Consider the following 20,873-nt stretch of genomic DNA (forward strand, 5'->3'; position numbering starts at 1 on the left):
TGCGCAGCACAGCGTCTCTGTGAAATTCACACGTGACTCACACGTCGCTTTGCAGTTGTAAAATCACATTCTAGACCTTCAGCCAGGGACTGGCTATTTTTGGTCAAGCTGGTCACAGCCTTTTCACAAGCCCCCTGTTCAGTTTCATTTTGAATAGCGCTTGCACACCTTGGTGTTTGTACCTGTGGTGTGACTGTAACCTTTTACAGCTAACTTATAATCATCTTTTCAAGACTCATTGAAACCTACAATTTTTAGTTCAGATTTTAAATCACCTCTGAATATAAGGAGTGAAACTAACCTAATTTATTAACTCCATCAAAACAATGGATTCCATCAAGAACTAAACCTTTTTCTCACTGCACCCCGTGAATGCCTCACTAAACCCCCCCCCCCATCGACCACCTCTCTCCACCCCAACTCCCTGAACACATGAGGAACATACTAGAAGGGCACGCACGAGAGTGCATACCTCTGCCGGGCTGAACAGTTTACGTTTTGCATCCCACTGAAAGGCCGGATCTGGACCCATAACTCCATAATCTAATCGCATTGTGCTTGTCACACACCCAACATGTCCACCAAGTTTCATCCAAATTCGTCCACAACTTTTTGAGATATCGTGCTATGTATCATTTCTGGTCCAATCTCTCAATGGTGAAGAGTCACTTTAAAAATTCTAGTAGTCGGATCAGGATCCGTATCTTCACCCAAATCGAATTAATTCGTCCTTGCCACACACCAAACCAGTTCACAAAATTTAATCCAAATATGTCCGCAACTTTTTGAGATATCCTGTTCACAAACAGACAGACAGACAGACAGACGGGTGAAAACATAACCCCTGCCCACCTTCAGTGGCAAAGGTAACCGGATGTACAATCACATAAGAGATTTCTCGTAGTAAAAAATTATCCACAAAAATGAAATAGTGACAAACCTGAAGAAAAGCTCCAAAGTTAGGGGGAAAATAATAGTTGTTGAGAATCTAAAAAAACATAATTGGAGAAAATGACACTTTAAGAGTCATTATTGCTTCATCATAAATCCCTCCATATTGATAAGTTAATTGGTGGGTCATTAAAACCACATTTGTCTGAACATGATTCAAGGGAACACAGTCTGACAAGTGGCGCTGTCGGATCGGTGCTTAGTATGCACGGCGCTGCATCACAAGGTATGCCGTCCCTCGGATGGACGTTAAGCCAGCTGTCTCGTGTGCTAGCATTACCTGGTGGATTTCAAACATCCCACGATGCCATCCGTGAGGAGTTGGTGAGTTATCGCCGGCACGCTGAACAAATTACAAATTCCTGCTCTGATAGAAGGTAATGGCAAACCACCCAATGTAGATCCTGGCCACGAGAGTGCTTCGTCAGCACCAATGAATGCTCTGTCTGCACTTGTAAAAATGTCCGCAGAATAATGAATCACCACCACCGACACCACCACCACCACCAAGGGAACACTCCTGATTGTATCTACGCTACATTCAAAAAGGCTGTAAAATTAATTTTTCTTTGTTTTTGAAACAGTGCGTTATAATCAATTCGATCAGTGTTTGTAAATACAGCCAGCTATTATATTTATACAATAAATTTGTGTTGAAACGTTTTGTACATCATTGACGTGTGAATCACACGCAAAGTCGATTCATTTGTAAATGTAAGATGTAATTAACATCCATCAATCCCTTATAATTGAAAAAGAAAAAAGCTTTATTCATTTATTTTAATCTCTTCATCGCAATTCGCAGGATCAGGACTGTGATGAGTCTTCTTATTAACCTGGGAAAATGATTGAGCAAGGTGCAATTTCGAAATCATTATTTTGCTTTTCAAATTGTGTTTTCTCATTCATAGTTTGCACACAATCGCAAAATAATAAACTTTTGAGCTTTCCATTCCGTTACACATGATAAACCTTGTCGATCATGTCTTGGAGAGGTTTCAACGTTTTGCGTTCAGGTTCTTTTTCATAAATATGGGTCCGGACTGTGTGATATCTGAGAAACCAATCATCATTAGTCAGTGTCTTTGTTTATGCGATAAATCATTGGTGGTTTAAATGAGTCTTCAAGAGTTGGTTACAAGTTCCTTTTTATACAAATGCTGTTGGTCATTTTAAGGGGGACGTCCACCAAGGGGTGCAAATGTTGTCTGCTCCGAGTCTGGGAGGTCAACAGTTCAAACCATGGCTGAGTCATATCAAAGACTTTAAAAATGGCATGTGCTGCTTGCTTGCTTGACGTTCAGCATTTAAAAGGATAAGAGCATGGCCAATCACCATAGATTGGGCATCCGTTGGGAGGAGGAACTTCCTCATTCAGAAGGATCCCACTGAGTGCGGTAAGAAAGGCGGCGCCATTGTTAGGACGTCGCTGGTAGCCAGAATGCCTCGGGAAGTGACGTCAATTCCCCCAAGCTCAGCGTCTGTGTTTGTCTTGTCTAACAGTCCCACGTTGTGTCTCACCTATTTGTCTGTACGTCCAGATGTATGAGATGTGTGTGGTATCTCCACTATGAGCCTTAGATCCTGATTTAAAAAAATAGAAAGAAAAGAAAACAAGGAGGAAGAAGCCATGACAAGCTGGGAAAAATGCACATCATCTCTTCCAAAACAATGAAATGTGGTTTTTGAACTGCATGGCAATCTGTCAATAGTTTCCTTTTCCAAAGAGCCCTGTGTGCTGTGTGAATCGCATCTCTCCTTGGCATTTAAATACAGCATTTTGTGTTTTCATCTTGGTTTTTGATCCAGTTTTTCATTTATCAACTTCTGTCACAGGACTGTAGTTAATACGAATGTCCTAATTGCTCGAAAACATGCTGGCCTCGGACCAAAGTACTCTGGTGCAGGTTGGCAGGTGAATATAATTTCACCTTTTTACTTCTGCCATCGAAGGTGAAGGAGGTTACGTTTTCACCCCTCTCTGTCTGTTTGTTACTTGCAAAATCTAAGATTTTTCAACTATATTGGTCATTCGACTGTTATTCTGTCTGTGTGTTTGTTTGGTCGCCGAAATAGGTGACCCTTATTGTCAGTAATTCTGTCTGTTTGTTTGGATGTTTTGGATGTTTGTTCGTTTGTCATCAGCATAATTGGTAGTAAACGTGGGCGGATTTTGACCAAATTCGGGTTGGAGGTACATCTTATGACCTCGTGCTTTGGAAATTGTGATGGTTGCTAGGGATGCTTTGGTTCCCGAGCAACAACCGAAAAACCTTCAAAATCGGTACTGTTCACGCAAAATCAATTCCAAAAGCCATTATCCCATGTAGGGTTATGAAATTTGTCATGAATGATCTACAGGTGATGCTCTATCAAATATATTCCGGTTTTTGTAATATATGGAATACTTTACCTGCAGCGCCCCCTACAATTAGGGTATGCGCGAAAATTGGCGAAAATTGAAGGCCCCCTAGCGACCAGGTGAGTGCATCGATACAAATGAAACTTTGCAGGTTCATGGTACTCAAAGAGTACTACAACTTTGCCTCAGGACATATTGACCGATTTCGCTTAGGTCAGGGGTCAAAGGTCAATTAGTGCAAAAATCGATAATATGCGAGAGCTGGAGGTGCCTTCGCGCCAAATGCTACTCCTCCTAGGGTTATGGTCGGATGGTCATGAAAATTCACACTAATCTTCTGGAATACATTGTGCACAAACAATCGAGCCGGATTTTCGATTGAGATCTTTGTTCACCCACAGCACCCCCCTCGTACTTTGGGGATTTCCGATTTCAAACCGCATTTTCGGTACTTTTCATTCAAATGGATACCGAGTAGTTATCAGTAGATGGAACTGTATGAGATTTGATATGCATAATCTTAAGGTGATTCCCTATCCGCTATATGACATCCATTTTGCTCTATATCTTATAGTTTCCATGCTAGGCAACCCATCACCGCCGACCAGCTTGTTTGTCTGTCTGTTTATCACCTACAGGTCACAATTATAAACCAATCGTCATGAAACTTTACCAAGTTGTCAAGGTTGTCTCAACTGAGAAGCCTATTGATTTTGAGGACAAACGGTCAAAGGTCAACTCAAGGTCAAACTTCTAAAATCATCAATTTTCAACTGAAAAATTGTCAATTTACATCCTATTAACTTGAAAGTTGAACAGGATTTGGATCGTCCATCACTGAATTGGGAAAGCAAATATTGTTGAGGTCAAAAGGTCAAAGGTCACATCAAGGTCAGACTTCCAAAATCATCAAATTTCCTCTGAAAAATTGTCACTTTTCATCTGATTCACCTCAGTATTAAGCAGCAATTGCATAGTGCATCACTGAATTTGGAAATCAACTATTTTTGAGGTCAAAATGTCAAATATCAACTCAAGGTCAAACTTCGAAAATCAACTTGAATCTGAAAAATAATCAATTTTCATCCGATTTATCTGAGCTTTGATTAAGATTGTCGATTTTAATCTTAATGATATGAACAATTTGATGTATCCATGGCAACGTTTGGAGAGGGGGGTGGATTTTGCAAGTATCGTGACGCATGACGTTTTTGTTTTTGTCTGTTTTTTTGATGCAAGCATGACATCTTTTTCTTGTTTGTCTGTCTATTTGGCTGCCTGTGTGCAGGATATCTCAAAAAGTTGTGGACGGATCTGGCTGAAATTTGGTGGGCAGGCTGGGTGTGTGATAAGGACAAAATGCTTAGATTTTGCTGAAGATCTGGATCCGGATCTGACTACCAGAATTTTTTTAAGTGATTCTTCACCATTGAGAGATAGGGCGAAAAATTCTGTATCTCACGATATCTCAAAAACATTGCAGACAGATTCGGACGAAACTTGGTAGACACATTGGGTGTGTGACAAGGAAGAATTGATTTAATTTTGGTGAAGATCTGAATCCGGATCCGACAATTTTTGAAATGATTCTTCACCATTGAGAGATATGGCTAAACTGCTATATAACACGATATCTCAAAACGTTGTGGATGGATTTTGATGAAACTTGGTGGACTGGTTGGGTGTGTGACCTTGACAAATTGGTTCGATTTTGGTGAAGATCTAGATCCGATAATTATTTAATTTCTAAAGTGATTCTTCACTATTGAGAGATTGAGCCAAAAACGATATATAGCATGATATTTCAAAAATGTATTGGGCCCAATATTTTCTCGTGGATCAGCCATTGCATGGCGGAGGTATGCGCTCTACCGAGTGCCCTTAGAGCTTGGAGATGAGCTTGGCTGGATGCAAAATTATTGGGTGAGCTCAATTGGCACTTTCAAACGATTTGTGCATGACTTTTGTGAAGAGATTTTCAATGAGCCTTAAATCAATGTGAAATAAATATTTTTAGACAGTCCAAGGAAAAACAGATTGATATAACTTTTCACATTTACAACAAAGTGCATTATAATATGATATTCAAAATGCTAATTCATCTTGCATCAACTCCCAGAGTAGGAATGAACTTGTGTAGATAATGTAATGGATGCAGTTGGTTTATATCTTTAAGAACATGATGTATGGGGAACCAGTTGTTCGATCAATGTACCTTTGACTCAGTTGAATGGGTGTTTTTTGTGAAATATTACAGAACCATTCATCATACCTTTGCACATTTGCAATGCACTTACAGAAGCTGAAAGCGCATGCAGTGGCAGTGATGAAGATGATAATCAGAAGATGCCGCACAATCCAATGTGAGTTTTACAGAAGACAGAATGTTATAGACTTTGACGAAGCTTATTACAAACCAATTTGCTCGATTTAATATTTCATCATCATCATCATGATATCATTATCATCAACACTCATGCAGTTATGCTAAAATTACTTCTGAAAATGGATGAAAGTTATATAATGATAATAACGATCATTAAAATGGCTTGACCACTGCAAAACATTGAAGCATGTCATTTGATTTTCAGGCCATCCACTTTCCGTGGCATTGTAAACGTTCCAAACAGGCCTCAAGTCCCGAAGCCTCAAGTTTCTCTGCAAGACTCTCGACCACCATCTTCCATTGAACAGGTGATCAAAGGGCCTGGGATTGGAGCACAAGTTTTGGACCTAACCACCAAATTTGGTGTAATTTTGCTCATTCATTTCCGTTCACATACAGTGCCTATAGAAAGTCTATACCCCCTTTTGAAATTTTTCACCTTTTGTTGCCTCATAGCCTGGAATTAAATTGCATTAAATCAGACTTTTTCCATCTTTATTTACACATCGTAACCCACAAGTTCCAAGTCAAAAACAACCTCTACAAATTTCATAAAACTAATTGAAAATAGACAACTGGATTATCTTGGTTGGATAAGTGTCCACCCCCCCCCCCCTTAAAATAGCAATTGCACATTAGCTCAAGTGCAACAAATCAACTTCAAAATCACACATCATATTAATTGGCATCAACCTGTGTTAAATTGCAGTGATTCTGATTATTTTAGAATATAATCAACTGTTCCTGTAGGTTTCCTCTGTTAGGTAGTGCATTTTGCAGCAAAGACTCAGCTATGAATACCAAGGAGTTTTCAAAAGACCTCTGGAGATAAAGTTGGTGAAAGGCACAGATCAGGGGATGGGTATGAAAATATTTCAAAGGCCTTGAATATCCCTGAGAGCACATTCAAGACAATCAATAAGAAGTGGAAGATGCATGCTACCACCAAGACTCTGCCTAAATCAGGCCGTCCCTCCATACTGGATGACCAAGTAAGGAGGAGACTGATCAGAGAGGCCATTGTCAAGGGCGGTAGATACACACACGCCTTCCGGATATCCTTCCCTATGGTGTGCGTATGAGGTTCGTGGTGCTGGACTCAACGCGTCCTCTACTGACTACAACCAAGCTTTGAGCTTCACGAGTTTGGCCGAATGTACAGATCAGCTACCACTCAAATAGAATCTTTGTCAATAGGTGTCTGTGACTTTTGAGTGGCATTACAATGATCACATCAACAGAATAACGTTTTTGCAACTTGTATTTCAAACAAACAGATACAAAGTCAAATGAGGAAGTTCACCATTACATGCAATGTCCAACTCCAATTCCCACATTGAGTTATTTCCGCTGCCCAGTGTCCCAGTCCTGCCGGCACAACTCACGCGTGTTCACCTCGTCCTTCGGCACTGTCGATTCTTCGATTCCCATGTCCTCTCGTACGATGACCATCCCCAAAATTGATCTAAAGAGCTCAAAGGAAATCTTTCCCGATGCACAATCTTAATGAGTTTTAAACAACCTGATTATGATCTGCTGCATGCATTAACAATCACTCTGGACATGAACACCTCGTTCACTCAGAGTTAAATTGAGCATGGGGTCGATGGAAACACACAGCTCGTTGCATATCACCCCTCCTACACCTCGTTCTCGCGGGTTTATATCATAACACAAAATAATCCCGTGTCTTCCAGCAAATACGATTCCAGTCCAAACTGGAGTTTTCGTCTGAGAATGTTCCAGCACCATCACGAATCTTACCAGGCAGTTTGCAATACAATACTGCCATCTAAATTTAAAATTAGCTCATTACAACAAGCAGTTGTTTATAACCGGCGAAGCCGGTGTTGTGGCTAAGTATCAAAGATAAAACTGTAGAGTGAGACCCAGGTTGTAATGCTGGTCGATCACTTGAGGAGGTGACCTCAAATTTATCATCAAACTTGTCAAATTTGAAATCAATTTTTTGGTATCCAACCTCGATTGTTGAGCAATTCATGAAAATCCACCATTTTATTACTTGGCAAAATGGAATTTATTGAAAAAGCTTGTTGATATTTATGGCGGTAGGGCAAAATTAAAATCGCAGGCGATCTAAATATTGTTCATAGGATGTTTTAACAATATCATGTGTGTGCGGGCAGTTTTCCCCGTAAATAGAGCTTTTTTGAGCGTATTTCTCCCTCGCAAACGGCAAACAAATCGATCATTTTTTCAATTCTCAGTCAGTTCTCTGCCAGTAAAAAGTCTGAACTAATATACACATTCGATTACTTTACACGCGTTTCGCTACAGAGTGAGTATCAGGCACTGTGATTATTTTGCGTTTATCGATTTCTGCATTTGCCGTTAGATGTCTCCAACTTTTGTGGTTAGTTCCCTCCAAACTTTTGATGGCGCTGGTGGTTGCTAGGGCTAGGCTCATAATGGCTCAGATCAACTTCTTACAAAAATCAGCTTTCTTTTCACCATTAAGGCATAAATATGGAAGTTAACTGACCTGCCGCAAGTGTGGTTACATGTATGTATCTCCCACTGTCACAGTCAGTCATTATTGTGTGCCATAACTTTCAATCGCAATCGCTTGAGATATGATATTTGAGCCTAATTTGAATTGCACAGGAGATGCTTCCTCTCCTCTCCTCTCACTCATATTTATTTACGAAGAGGTGTATCAGCGAAACCAATGCTTATAATTCTACAGCCTTTTCATTATTATGACTTTGTTATGTTGCAAAATATGCATATCACACTTCTTGAACTCAGTTTTGCATTGTGATAACGACTTCACACTCTACTCTTCAAACTTGTCGCATTGCAATAACACATTGACTTTGATTCATTTTTGGTAGCGATGACATCACAAATCTGATATTTGGTGATTTGGTAGCTTTTCAATCACATTATTTTTGGTAGCGATGACATGCCGAATCTGAACAATTTTTTTCTCCGATCTTAAGTAGGCGTATAGTACCCGGTGAGAGAAATCAAATGATACCAAGTTTGGTGACCTTGACCTTTATGGTCATGGTGAAGGCCTTGTCAAAGTTTGAATACCTCAAAGTTAAAAACTTCAATTCCTTAAGTTTGTGGAGCGTTTTCAATTGGCCAAAACTCTTTTCTCGTCTGTGATAATTCGCAGGCTTCGCCGGTCTACTGCGGCTTTGCCGGTCTTGGGTAATATTGTTACTATTTACCGATCAATGCTAAACGAAACTGAAACATGTAACCATCAATTTTAATCGTTCATTTATATGCATTTACAAATATTTAAATTTAGCCCAACATCTAGCTTTTAACTGACAGCCACCAAGAGGCCAATGGCAACGATGAAAGAGCTACAGGACTTTATGGCAAAGACTTTATGTCACTGTATGCATGTGACAACAATATCCCAAGCACTCCACAAGTCTGGCCTGTATAGTAGGGTGGTAAGAAGGAAGCCATTGTGCAAAAAATCCCATATTTAGTCCTGTTTAAGGTACGCAAAAATCCACTCCGGAGATTCTGAAGCCATGTGGCAATTTTTTTGCGGTCTGACGAAACAAAAATGGAACTTTTTGGCCTAAATGCAAAACATAACATTTGGCGCAAACCCAACACAGCACGTCACCCAAAGAACACCATCTCTACTGTGAAGCATGGTTGTGGCAGCATCATTTTATGGGGATGTTTCTCATCAGCAGATCAGCAGCAACTGGGGCACTTGTCTGGATAGAAGGGAAAAGGGATAGAGCAAAATCCAGAAAAATTCAAGAGGAAAACCTGCTGCCCTCTGCAAGAAAGCTGAAATTGGGATGGAAGTTCACCCTTCAGCATGACAACGACCTGAAGCACACAGCCAAAGCTACACTGGAGTGGCGAAGAAACAAAAAGATAAATGTCCTTGAATGGCTCAGTCAGAGCCCCAACCTAAATCCAATTGATGATCTGTGGCATGACATGAAAATTGCTGTCCAACAACACTCCCCACACAACTTGACTGAGCTTGAAATTTTTTTTTCCATAAGAATGGGCAAAACGTTTTGCGATCTGACGAAACCAAGATGAAACTTTTCGGCCTAAATGCAAAACGTAACATTTGGCACAAACTCAACACAGCACATCACCCAAAGAACACCATTTTCCCCAAGGAAAATGCTGTGATTGCCCAGTCGAGGTGTGCAAAATTGGTAGAGATCTGTCCCAACAGACTCACAGCTGTAATTGCTGTCAAAGGTGCTTCCACCAAGTACTAATTCAGGGGGTGGATACTTATCTAACCAAGATATTCTTGTTTTGTATATTTCATTAATTTTCTGAAATTTGTAGAATTTGTTTTTCCCTTGGAAGTTGAGGGTTCCGACATGTATGTAAAGGTGGAAAAAGCCTGATTATTGTAATTTCATTACAGGCTACAAGGAAACAAAAGGTCAAAATTTTTAAAGGGGGTGTAGACTTTCTCTCGGCATTGGAAGAAGACTTGTTCACATAAAAAGGCTTGCAGCTCACTTTAAAACAGGCTTGCTCAACTCACTTTACCTTCTGGTCGAGCAAAATTTTCAAGCAGGCTCAATGCCCCAGATTGTAACAATGTAATTTGATCTTTCAATATTCAGAAACGTACCAGATACAGGTAGTGAACAAAAAATTGAAACACCAGGTTACACAGGCTGCACAACATACAGTGAGTGAACTCTCAAATATCGCAGAAGTTAGGTTCCTGGAAAATGCTGCGATAGTGGAAACCAAGGGCCAATGGGAAAAGTCGGGTTCGGTTCCTGGGCTTCGAGAAAATAGAGGAAGGTGGGCAGCAACTAAAAATAAACATATCACAATTGCAATAAACATGTAAATATATTTGCAAAGCATGTTAACACTGAAATAAACATGTAAATATGATAAATACAAGATTAAATAAACAAAAATACCAGACTTTTACCTGCTAAATTTATTACAAAACAGCGAGGTGGGTGAGAGTAAACATTATGTACTCATTTGTACTGTCCTCCGCCATAAATAGGACACACAAGACTTAGATTGGGATGATGATGCTGTTAGATGAGGGAGGATATTGGTTAGAAAGACGTGGATGTTGAACTTATGATGGCTGTTCGATCATGAGGAGCACGACAAAGTCACATAATGCATTTCCACATAGAAGAAGGGTAAAACAATCCTTCTCCACCTGAATCCAGAGCAGATCTTTGCTGCTTATAGTCCATGAGCCAGACCCCGAAATGTGACGGATTGGTATCACCTGGGCGGGCAAATTCCCATGGTGTTTTTTTAATAGCCCTTTTGTCTGTAGTTAATAAATTGACGTGATAGACCTTTGTAGGGAGCAGCTTATTGGTGGTTATCTCTCGTTGAACATGATGAGGTGAGGACAAATTCTTGTCAAATTCTTAGGGGTCAGAGAAACAAAATCTATTATAACTTTACAACCACCAAACATAGCCTCACGAACTACAACTCAAAATGTCAATATTATACCCCTCTGCAAATTGATATGCGACTTGAAACAATTGGTTCAATAACTAGGTCACAGAAGGTCAAAAGGTCATGAAATTTTGCTGATGCTAAAAATCTCACCTATTGCCACCAATGGAACTACTACTTCATAAATTATGGACCTATTTCGTCCTAACTGCCCAGAATGTGAATGGTAGAAACCCTGTGAGACAATAATGCGGTTATTGTTCCTTTATTTTGCAAAATGTGCATTCAACAGCAAACGACAAAAGTCATATTAACAAAACTAACAGAAAATTGTTGTTTTAGCGTAATAGCGTGGTATCTACTATACTAAAAAAATAGAATATGTTTGTATGTATGTATGTGTGTTTGTTTGTTTGTTCGTCCTTTATAGGCGGCCGAACCGTTGGATGGAATGAAATGAAACTTGGCATGAGTGATCCTTGGGACATGAGAACGGACATGGGGGGGGTCAAGTTCAAGGTCAAAGGTCACGGGGTCAAGGTCACCGGGTAACTTCAATTTCTCAATTTCATCCGATCGAGACGGGACCAACGCCATTCGACAGATAATCAAAATGAAATGACACAGTTGATTGACGCCATTCACTTCTGACTTCCGGTTTTCGAGTTATGACGTCATAAATTGACTAAAACGTCAATTTTTCATGTTTGTTTGTCCTTTATAGACGGCCAAACTATTGGATAGAATGAGATGAAACTTGGCATATGTGATCCTTGGGAACGGACATAAGGGGATCAAGGTGAAGGTCAAGGTCAAAGGTCACGGGGTCAAGGTCACCGGATAACGTCAATTTCTCAATTTCATCCGATTGAGGCGGGACCAACGCCATTCAACAGATAACTGTACCCGCCCATGGGCGGGTACTTTGCTAGTGAAATCTATTCCCATAGGATTTTCGTGCTAAAATTGATTATTTTGCTTTATCGGGTTTATTTCGGTTCTTACAATCGCAAAATGATGGAGGTCAAATTTTCCGACCCCTCGACTCCACCTGAGGGGAGCCATTTTTGTTCCGGAACCCCCTGAACTTAATCCGTGCTTTTCTCCGCTAATAATTAACCGATTTTTACGATTTTAGGGTCGTTTTGGGGACTCTAGATGACGCTGAGTCTTCTTATGACATTTGCGAAGCGACCGGAAGTAGCTATCACCGACTTCCGGTTCTATCGACATTGCAGTCAAGGTAATTATATCATGGTAGAAATAAAGCTTGTCATATTTGTGTCCACTCTTACAGGTTTTCGGGCACGGGGAAACGTTTGGTGCAGTCTTTTTTACTATCAGACTGTCCTGTCACGAGATATGGGCACTTTAAGGACAAACGGTACTGATAAAATGCTCAAGAATTTAAACATCTCTTGAAAATATTTACATCATATTAATTTCCATATATTTAGCTGTATTTAAAAAAATTACACATTGCATCCTATTTCTAAATGCAAAAGCAATTAGTTACTGTCCAAACAAGCTTTACATGATACTTTTTCTTACAACTGTTTCCATCATTACAACTATTAATTTGACACCACAATAACGTATGGGCCGCGGATTCTCATGCAAGAGCGTCCCAACATTACGGACTACCAGACGATTGTGCATTTATTTGCAGGCTAATGAAATAATAAGTCTTGGCGATAATTACGTCTGAATCGGCAACAATCATCTCCTGAATCAGAAAGAGTCTTCATGTTCGGAGTCGTCAGGGTTTTGATTTCCACAGTTCTGTAACTTGTACAGTGGCGTACACCTCAAGACATGGCGAATACAAATGCAGCTCTCTGGTCTACACTCTCGTCGGCACTGGCAGGCGATCATTTCCATCACACCATCTGGTGCTGGCATTCCCTTCATCCAATCTATGTTTAGAAACCCATCATCTCCTTTTGTCCAGCCATGCCCTGCTGGATCAGGTATATCAGGATTCCTATCTAAGCTCAGTCTCCATACCCCAGCCTGATAGTTGGCACGTCTTGCATGTTTCAACAGACTGTCCTCACATGGAGGAAGAAGGCTGGACTTAACTTCATCTCGTTTGGCAAGAAACATTTCATAACTCAGCTCATTCACATGTCTTGTGTTTGATGAAGGTGCATAGAGAAGACATGTGAAATGCTGCAGAACAGCGAACAGTTCATCTGAAACGTCCCATGTCACTCCCAGACTGGCGAAAGTTTCCTGAAACTCCCTGCGCGACCTTAGCCTATCCAACAGTGCCGTCTTGCCACGTCCAACGAAGGCACTTATGGTGTCACACCCTGTGAAGGCATGCAGTCCGATTAATGCATCTGGAATGTCAGTGCCAAGAGAGTCTCTGAGATTTTTAATATCCATAAACTGCGTTCTGGTTTTGGTGCCTCGCTTCTGGTACAGACGACTGGGGATGTCCTTCGCAAATGACAGACATAGCACAAAGACATCTGAGTCTTCAGAGACGATGAATACACTTGAGTATCCATTATCTGATGCATGTTTCGCATGCAATATGACCCGCGTGTCTGCTTCTTCTTGTGAGGAAGAAAGCTCGTGGACTTCTTAACAACCATCACTGGTTATCTTCCAACACTTCTCACCACATGTTACATGCAGTTGTTTGTTGCCTACCATCGCTCTATTGCTGGATGATTTCCATTCTTCGACAAGGAACTTGAACAGACTTGTTTTGTTATCGGCTTCAGAAAGGAAGTTCCGCCACTGTTTTATCTTGTGGCTGGCTAAGATTGTCCTAAATTTGGCACCCGTTCCTGAACCCCTGTTGCTCCTCTCGGCATCCTTGATTGATGTCTCAAGATATACATCGAATACCACGTCGATCCTCTGGCTTTGACCACCTTCGTTTAATACAAGCTTAAGAGCGGACTTTGCAAGTTCAGCAAAGGTTTGGTTGCTTCCATTAATTTTCTGAACGACACTCATTCCATCAATGACGCAGGCGGAGAGATTGGGAAGAACCTCGGCTGGTGGCACGTTCTTTCCAATGTGGTTCAAGAGTCTGGCTTTATCTGTCTTTCGCAGCGATCCGTCCTCATTTGACAAAGCCCACGGCAAGGGTCCGAGTGGGTGAGCAAACACATCATGCATGTCAAGCTCACGACTTTGTGCGATGACTATCATGCGGGCAAACAAGTTTCAATCGGCCTTTATGATGACGTCTTTACCCATGAACCTCACTTTGTTGGGACAGATGTTCGTGAATGTCTTGAGTCCTTGTTTCTTTAGCTTGGCATGGAAGATCACAGCATCAGGATGATCTTTCTCAAGACGGTCATGCTTGAATTCTTTGTAAGCCTGTTCACCTGTCTTCTTGGCATTCAGCAGGTCATTTGTGACATCATCAGGGGCCTGAGTTCCTGTTGCAATGTTAACCAAGGCATCCTGGTCCTGTCTGAATGGGTTAACCCAGGAGTTTTGCAGAATCTCAATCAATGACTGGACATCAGCCTCATCTTTCAGAATCCTGGTTGGTTGCAAATCGGCATGGTTTAACCTTGAGCTACAAAGGCTTGTCATGTATCTAATCTGTCTCAGGTACATGCTCCTGAATTCAGCATTTAGGTAGTACCGGCGAACTGCTCCTGGATTCAGACTAAAACCCTTTGTTCCACCTGGAGTCTGGGTGTCCTTATTTACGGACATAATTCTATACTTACATCTTAAACCGTCGATAATAACTTAATACCAACAACAGTCTGCCAACAAACAACAACACAAAATGGCGCGATGTTATGTGATGACGTACTATTTCCAAGAAAGCGTCGCTTCATTGATTATTTAAAAAGTTATTATTACTTTTGGCAGTGGCGTCGTTAGGAATTTCAAACATTGGGGGCTTATGTCACACGAAGATATTTTTTATTAAATAAATAAATAAATAAACCTACCGATTAATTAATAATTAATTGAAGCATTTACCATACTTAATGTGTGTTCCATGGGGTTACGTTTCGTTGAAACATTGGGGGGGGACACATTAAGCGGGGGGTGTGTCCCACCGCTGTCCCCAGGACATTTTGAGCCTCAAACACTTCGTTTCCTGCATTCTGGTGAATTTTTACCACCAATTTGTGCATCAATTACTCGCTCAACTGCATCAATTTCTCAATACTTCAAGCCCTTGCAAGTCGGCTTCCTTGGATGATGAGAAATCTGAACGTCTTCATTGACTGCAATGTCGATTGAACCGGAAGTCGGTGATAGCTACTTCCGGTCGCTTCGCAAATGTCATAAGAAGACTCAGCGTCATCTAGATTCGAGAGCACCCAAAACGACCCTAAAATCAGAAAAATCGGTTAATTATTAGCGGAGAAAAGCACGGATTAAGTTTGGAGGGTTCTGGAACAAAAATGCCCCCCCCCCCCGGTGGGGTCGAAGGGTCGGAAAATTTGACCTCCATCATTTTGCGATTGTAAGACCCGAAATGAACCCGATAAAGCAAAAAAAATCAATTTTAGCACGAAAATCCTACGGGAATAGATTTAATCCCACGCTATAGCTAAAACAACAATTTTCTGTTAGTTTTGTAAATATGACTTTTGTCATTTGCTGTGGAATGCACATTTTACAAAACAAAGGAACAATAACCACTTTATTGTCTCACAGGGTTTCTACCATTCACATTCTGGGCAGGTCGGACGAAATAGGTCCCTAATTTATGAAGTAGTAGTTCCATTGGTGGCAATAGGTGAGATTTTTAGCATCAGCAAAATTTCATGACCTTTTGACCTTCTGTGACCTAGTTATTGAACCAATTGTTTCAAGTCACATATCAATTTGCAGAGGGGTATAATATTGACATTTTGAGTTGTAGTTCGTGAGGCTATGTTTGTTGGTTGTAAAGTTATGATAGATTTTGTTTCTCTGACCCCTAAGAATTTGACAAGAATTTGTCCTCACCTCATCATGTTCAACGAGTGATAACCACCAATAAGCTGCTCCTTACAAAGGTCTATCACATCAATTTATTAACTACAGACATAGGGCTATTAAAAAACACCATGGGAATTTGCCCGCCCAGGTGATACCAATTTCGACTCTGGCTCATGGACTATTAAAAGAGGAAGGTATCAGATGGAGTCCTCTTCCAAAATAAAATTGTCTCTTCCCACGTCTGCCATGGGTGAACTGGAGCTTTCAGCCCCAAGTGCCTCGGTTTGTAAATCCACAATGATATCTCCCATATCACCAGTCTACTCAAATGGCTAAATCCACAATGGTTTCTCTCGTATTACCGCATTTGATTCACGTTCACCACACAGTCGATTCATTTATCCCAGAATAGCAGTTCATCGATGCTGCACTTTGACCTCTTGCCAAACTATCTCCCAACTCGATTTTTTTGCATAATGTTTTCAGCTTTCCCTGCCTTTTAGCATAACTAATTTTGTCCATCCATTTTACGTTTGGGCACCATTATTAACTGTTGTGTGTCTACTAGATCTGATAGATCTAGTATTACAGGATCTCTGTGTGTCATTTCCTGTTTGACGATGATTCATTTTTCAACTTAGCTTCGTTCCCATATGCTGGTTTGATTACTACAATTAACGGTGCACGAGAAACAACAAAAGGCTCTGAATGAGAGGTAATCATTCACCAGACGCAAACAATGATTCATCTCAGCTCAAAAACCGTGATATGGTCAAAATTAAATACTGTACCGTGATAACTAAATCAGATCACAATAGGTTGCCTGTGATTGGTTGAAACCCATGATATTTGAGGGTTTAGTGTATGCAAAGTACAGGGCAGACACACGTGCTTGACTGGCACATGAAATGTGCAAATCTCTTCTCGGTAGTCCTTTCCTTGTGTGTATATATATATATATATAAGCAGGCTGCGGCTCAAGTCCAGTATTAAGGGCCAACATGGATGCAAGAGGAGACCTCAGTACTTTGAATGGGGTGTAATTGTTGGTGCACATTTGGCAGGCACTTCAGTGACAAAGGCTGCAGAAATTGCTTATATGTCACGAGGAACTGTCTCAAAAGTGAGCTCGAAGGTCAGCCTGGGTAAATATGGAAAGACATTGTCATGGAAGGGCAACAGTGGATGGAAGCACAAAATCGACAAGCGTGATGCATGGGCATTAGTCAAGACTATGAGGTGAAACAGGGGAGGTCAGGTCAGATATGGAAGCATGCGCCAGAGCAGCGCGTCGCTGCGTCCACTTTCCGCCGGTACTCCAGGGGCCTCCGTCTGGCCATCCCCCAGGGAGATGCCTGGCCCATCCCCATCTACTTGAGATGCTGATCAACCTGCTGCAACCACGAGGCACGTGGTCGGCCCATTGGTCTCCTCCACTCATGAGACTCCCTCTCTGAGAGAATCTGGTGAGCAGGATCAGCGTCAGGAAAACGAGCCACATGTCCATACAGCCGCAGCTGACGCTCACGAACTATGCGGGTAACAAATCTCATTTGAGACTCTCTCAGCAACCGCTCGTTAGACACAAAATCCGACCAGCGATAGCCAAGGATTCTCTGAAGAGACCTGGTACCAAAGGAATTAAGTCTCCGTCTCAGATCCTTGGTCAGAGTCCAAGTCTCGCATCCATAGAGCAAGACTGGAAGCACCAAGGACCTGAAGACTCGGACTTTCGTCCTCCCGCACAGGTACCGGCAGCGCCACACCCCATTATCCAGTGAATCCATGACTCCCCAGGCCCGACCCAGACGTCTATTGACCTCTGACTCACAGCCGGCAGAGACATGAATATCACTGCCAAGGTAAGTGAATCTCTTCACGGCCTCAACATCCTCATTCCAAGGAGGCACAGACAGGACAGCGGCATCCAAGATGTCATTGAAAGCCTGGATCTTAGTTTTGACCCAGGAAACGCAAAATCCCAGTGGCTCCGACTCCTCATTCAGCACCTCGAGGGCTCCCAAAAGGATATCTAAAGCCTCCAAAAAGATGACTGCATCATCTGCGAAATCAAGGTCAGAGATCTTTACATTCCCAAATGATGCACCGCAGCTTGATCTCTCCGACATCCTCCTGAGAATCCAGTCCATACAAGTGCTGAAAAGTGTGGGGGCTAGTTCACACCCCTGACAAACTCCAGTAACAACTGGAAATGAGTCAGAGATGGTACCACCACATCTCACAGCACTCTCAGTACCAGAGTGGAGTTCAGACATCAGATCCATCAGTTTTGGTGGCACCCCACGAAGACCTAGAATCCTCAAGAGGGCATCCCGATTCACTGAATCGAACGCTTTACAGAGGTCAACATAGGTTGCAAGCTGCCCCTGCCGAAACTCTTGTCTGCATTCTGTTAGGACCCGAAGAGCAAGGATACGGTCAATCGTTGACCTCTTTGGTGTAAAGCCTGACTGCTCTGGATGCTGGTGCTCAAGCAGATGGTGGCGAACCCTATCAAGAATTATCCGAGTAAAGACCTTGCCAGGCACTGAGAGCAGCGTCACCCCTCGGTAGTTGTTGCAGTCTTGGCGGTCACCCTTCCCTTTCCAGAGAGGGACAACAAGGCCCCTCTTCCAGTCAGTTGGGATGATGCCTGTGTTCCAAGCAGAGCACAGAACTGCATTCAACGACACGAGTGCAGCATTTCCACCAGCCTTGAGAAGTTCAGCATGGATGCTACAGATCCCTGGAGCTTTACCCCATTTCAACCGGTTCACCGCAGCCTGTGTTTCCACAAGCGAAGGTGGAGCACAGTTGATTCGAGGGTCAGCAACAGGGATTGTAACACCCCTGACGTCCAACTCGACAGCTGGTGGATCAGCCTGGTGCAACCGCTCAAAGTAACCAGCCCAACGGGCCTTCACTTCGGACTCCTCTGTCAAGAGCCTACCATCTTCTGATCTAACTGCAGTACACTGATGGATGGGCTTGGATGAATGCAATGCACGAAGTCCCCTGTAAGCGGGACAAGAATCCCTTGACCACAGGTGATGCTCTACCCCCTCACAGATTCCTCGCACATATGCCTCCTTGCCCACCCTTAGCGCACGTACAGTTTTACGCCTCAGCTCCCTGAACAGCTCAGTTCTGCCATTCAGCCTGGCCCTGCGACTCTGGTCAATGGTATCCAGTGTCCCTTGAGAGACACAATTCTTCTTTTCCTTCGGTGAGTTCCAAGATATCCACCGGCAACATCAAGGATGGTGGACTTGAAGGCATTCCACAACTCTTCAAGACCTCGCAAAGCACCGAGACTCCTCAAATCTCCAGTCAGCCTGTTCGCAAAACTCCTCAGCTACCCTCTCATCCTTGAGCTTCCCAACATCTAGCCTAGGCTGGGTTGGTACCATTCTCCTGGATTTAAGGTGCAACTTCAGAGTTGCTACAACAAGCCGTTTGTCAGTATTGAGGAACTGAGCACTCCGGTATACCCTGCAGTTCTGGATCAACCTCCAGCGACCATCAACGAGGACATGGTCAATCTCCTTTGCCACACTGCCAGCGTTGGAATACCAAGTCTAGTGCTGAGCTTGTGGGCGCTTAAAACCATGAACCGGACACCCTAAGTCCATGACTTCTTGCAAAGTCAAAGAACTTAGTGCTATTCTGGTTCATAGTTCCTGACCCATGGGGACCAACACATGTCTCATAACCATCCCTTTCAGTTCCAGTCGATGTATTAACATCCCCCAAGACTAGAAGTGTATCTCGTCTGGGGCACTGATCAACCACAGACTCGAGCATGGCGTAGAATGCATCCTTCACGCTGAGATCACTCGCCTCAGTCGGAGCATAAACAGAGACCAGGGAAATGACACCTAAGGAGTGACAAATCCTTAGTCTCATAATACGCTCATTGACCAGTGTTACCTCAATTATCATTGGAGTCAGCTTATTGGACACAGCTACAGCAACTCCTTGGGTATGGTAACCATCAGAGCGACCAGACCAATCGTAGGTGTAACCACCCACCATGATCTCGCCTCAATCCGGTCTCCGAACCTCAGAGAGTGCTGCAATACTGATGTCCAAATGCTTGAGCTCAGATGATAACAGAGACAGGTGATCATCTTCTCTTCGGGATAGGATATTCCAGGCACCCACCCGAAGGGATCGCCTCAGGTTAACCCAAGCAGACCACCGTCTGGTGGACGACACCTCAGCACCACTCCGACACACTCTCCTGCAATCTGACACGGGAATGCTACCCCGTGGTTTCCCTCCTCTCATCAAAGATTAGGGGTCCTGAAGGCTTTGCCTCAATCCCGTCATCCAGTGAGCTGCCCTGCAAAGAGAAGCTGCACAGGAGATACTCCCACGGAGTGGGTTTTCAGATTTCTTTGCGTTTTTGTGTTTTGCGGAATGAAGGGTTTTACGGTGGCCGGAGTGCAAATCCTGCCACCAACCGCCTAATAAGAAGTAACCCAACTGCAGGAGGACATCCACAGACACAGTTGGGCACTAGATATGGTTGGCCGTCGGCTCACAAGGAGCTCCTCTGCCCTATGACTGTGAAGACATTGTCATGGAAGGGCAACAGTGGATGGAAGCACAAAATTGACAAGTGTGATGCATGGGCATTAGTCAAGACTATGAGGTGAAACAGGGGAGCAATCGTGGACAAACTGTGTACGGAGTTCAACATGGGTCATGAGCATCCTCTTTGGTCAGAAGGGAACTTCACAGTGCAGCATACCATAACTGGGTTGCTATGCACAAACTGCTCATAACACCTGGCAACGGCCATTTGTGGGTTCAGTCATGCAG

The 20,873-nt window shown here is 42.6% G+C and overlaps 1 protein-coding gene across 6 annotated transcripts in view; it reads left to right on the forward strand.

Annotated features, from left to right (window-relative positions):
• The window catches only part of LOC147012940 (traf2 and NCK-interacting protein kinase-like), a 262,159-nt gene that overhangs the window by 128,379 nt on the left and 112,907 nt on the right, over positions 1–20,873 (forward strand). For all 6 annotated transcript variants that reach the window (XM_085854314.1, XM_085854315.1, XM_085854316.1 and 3 more), the window contains 2 exons: positions 5,613–5,676; positions 5,905–6,007. In XM_085854314.1, coding sequence (XP_085710440.1) covers positions 5,613–5,676; positions 5,905–6,007 — 167 coding nt within the window. The remainder of the gene's footprint in view (positions 1–5,612; positions 5,677–5,904; positions 6,008–20,873) is intronic.

This window comes from Eptatretus burgeri, chromosome 14 (genome assembly GCF_056783735.1).
Source record: "Eptatretus burgeri isolate ZD-2024b chromosome 14, Ebu_testis_v1, whole genome shotgun sequence".
Lineage (NCBI taxonomy): Eukaryota > Metazoa > Chordata > Myxini > Myxiniformes > Myxinidae > Eptatretus > Eptatretus burgeri.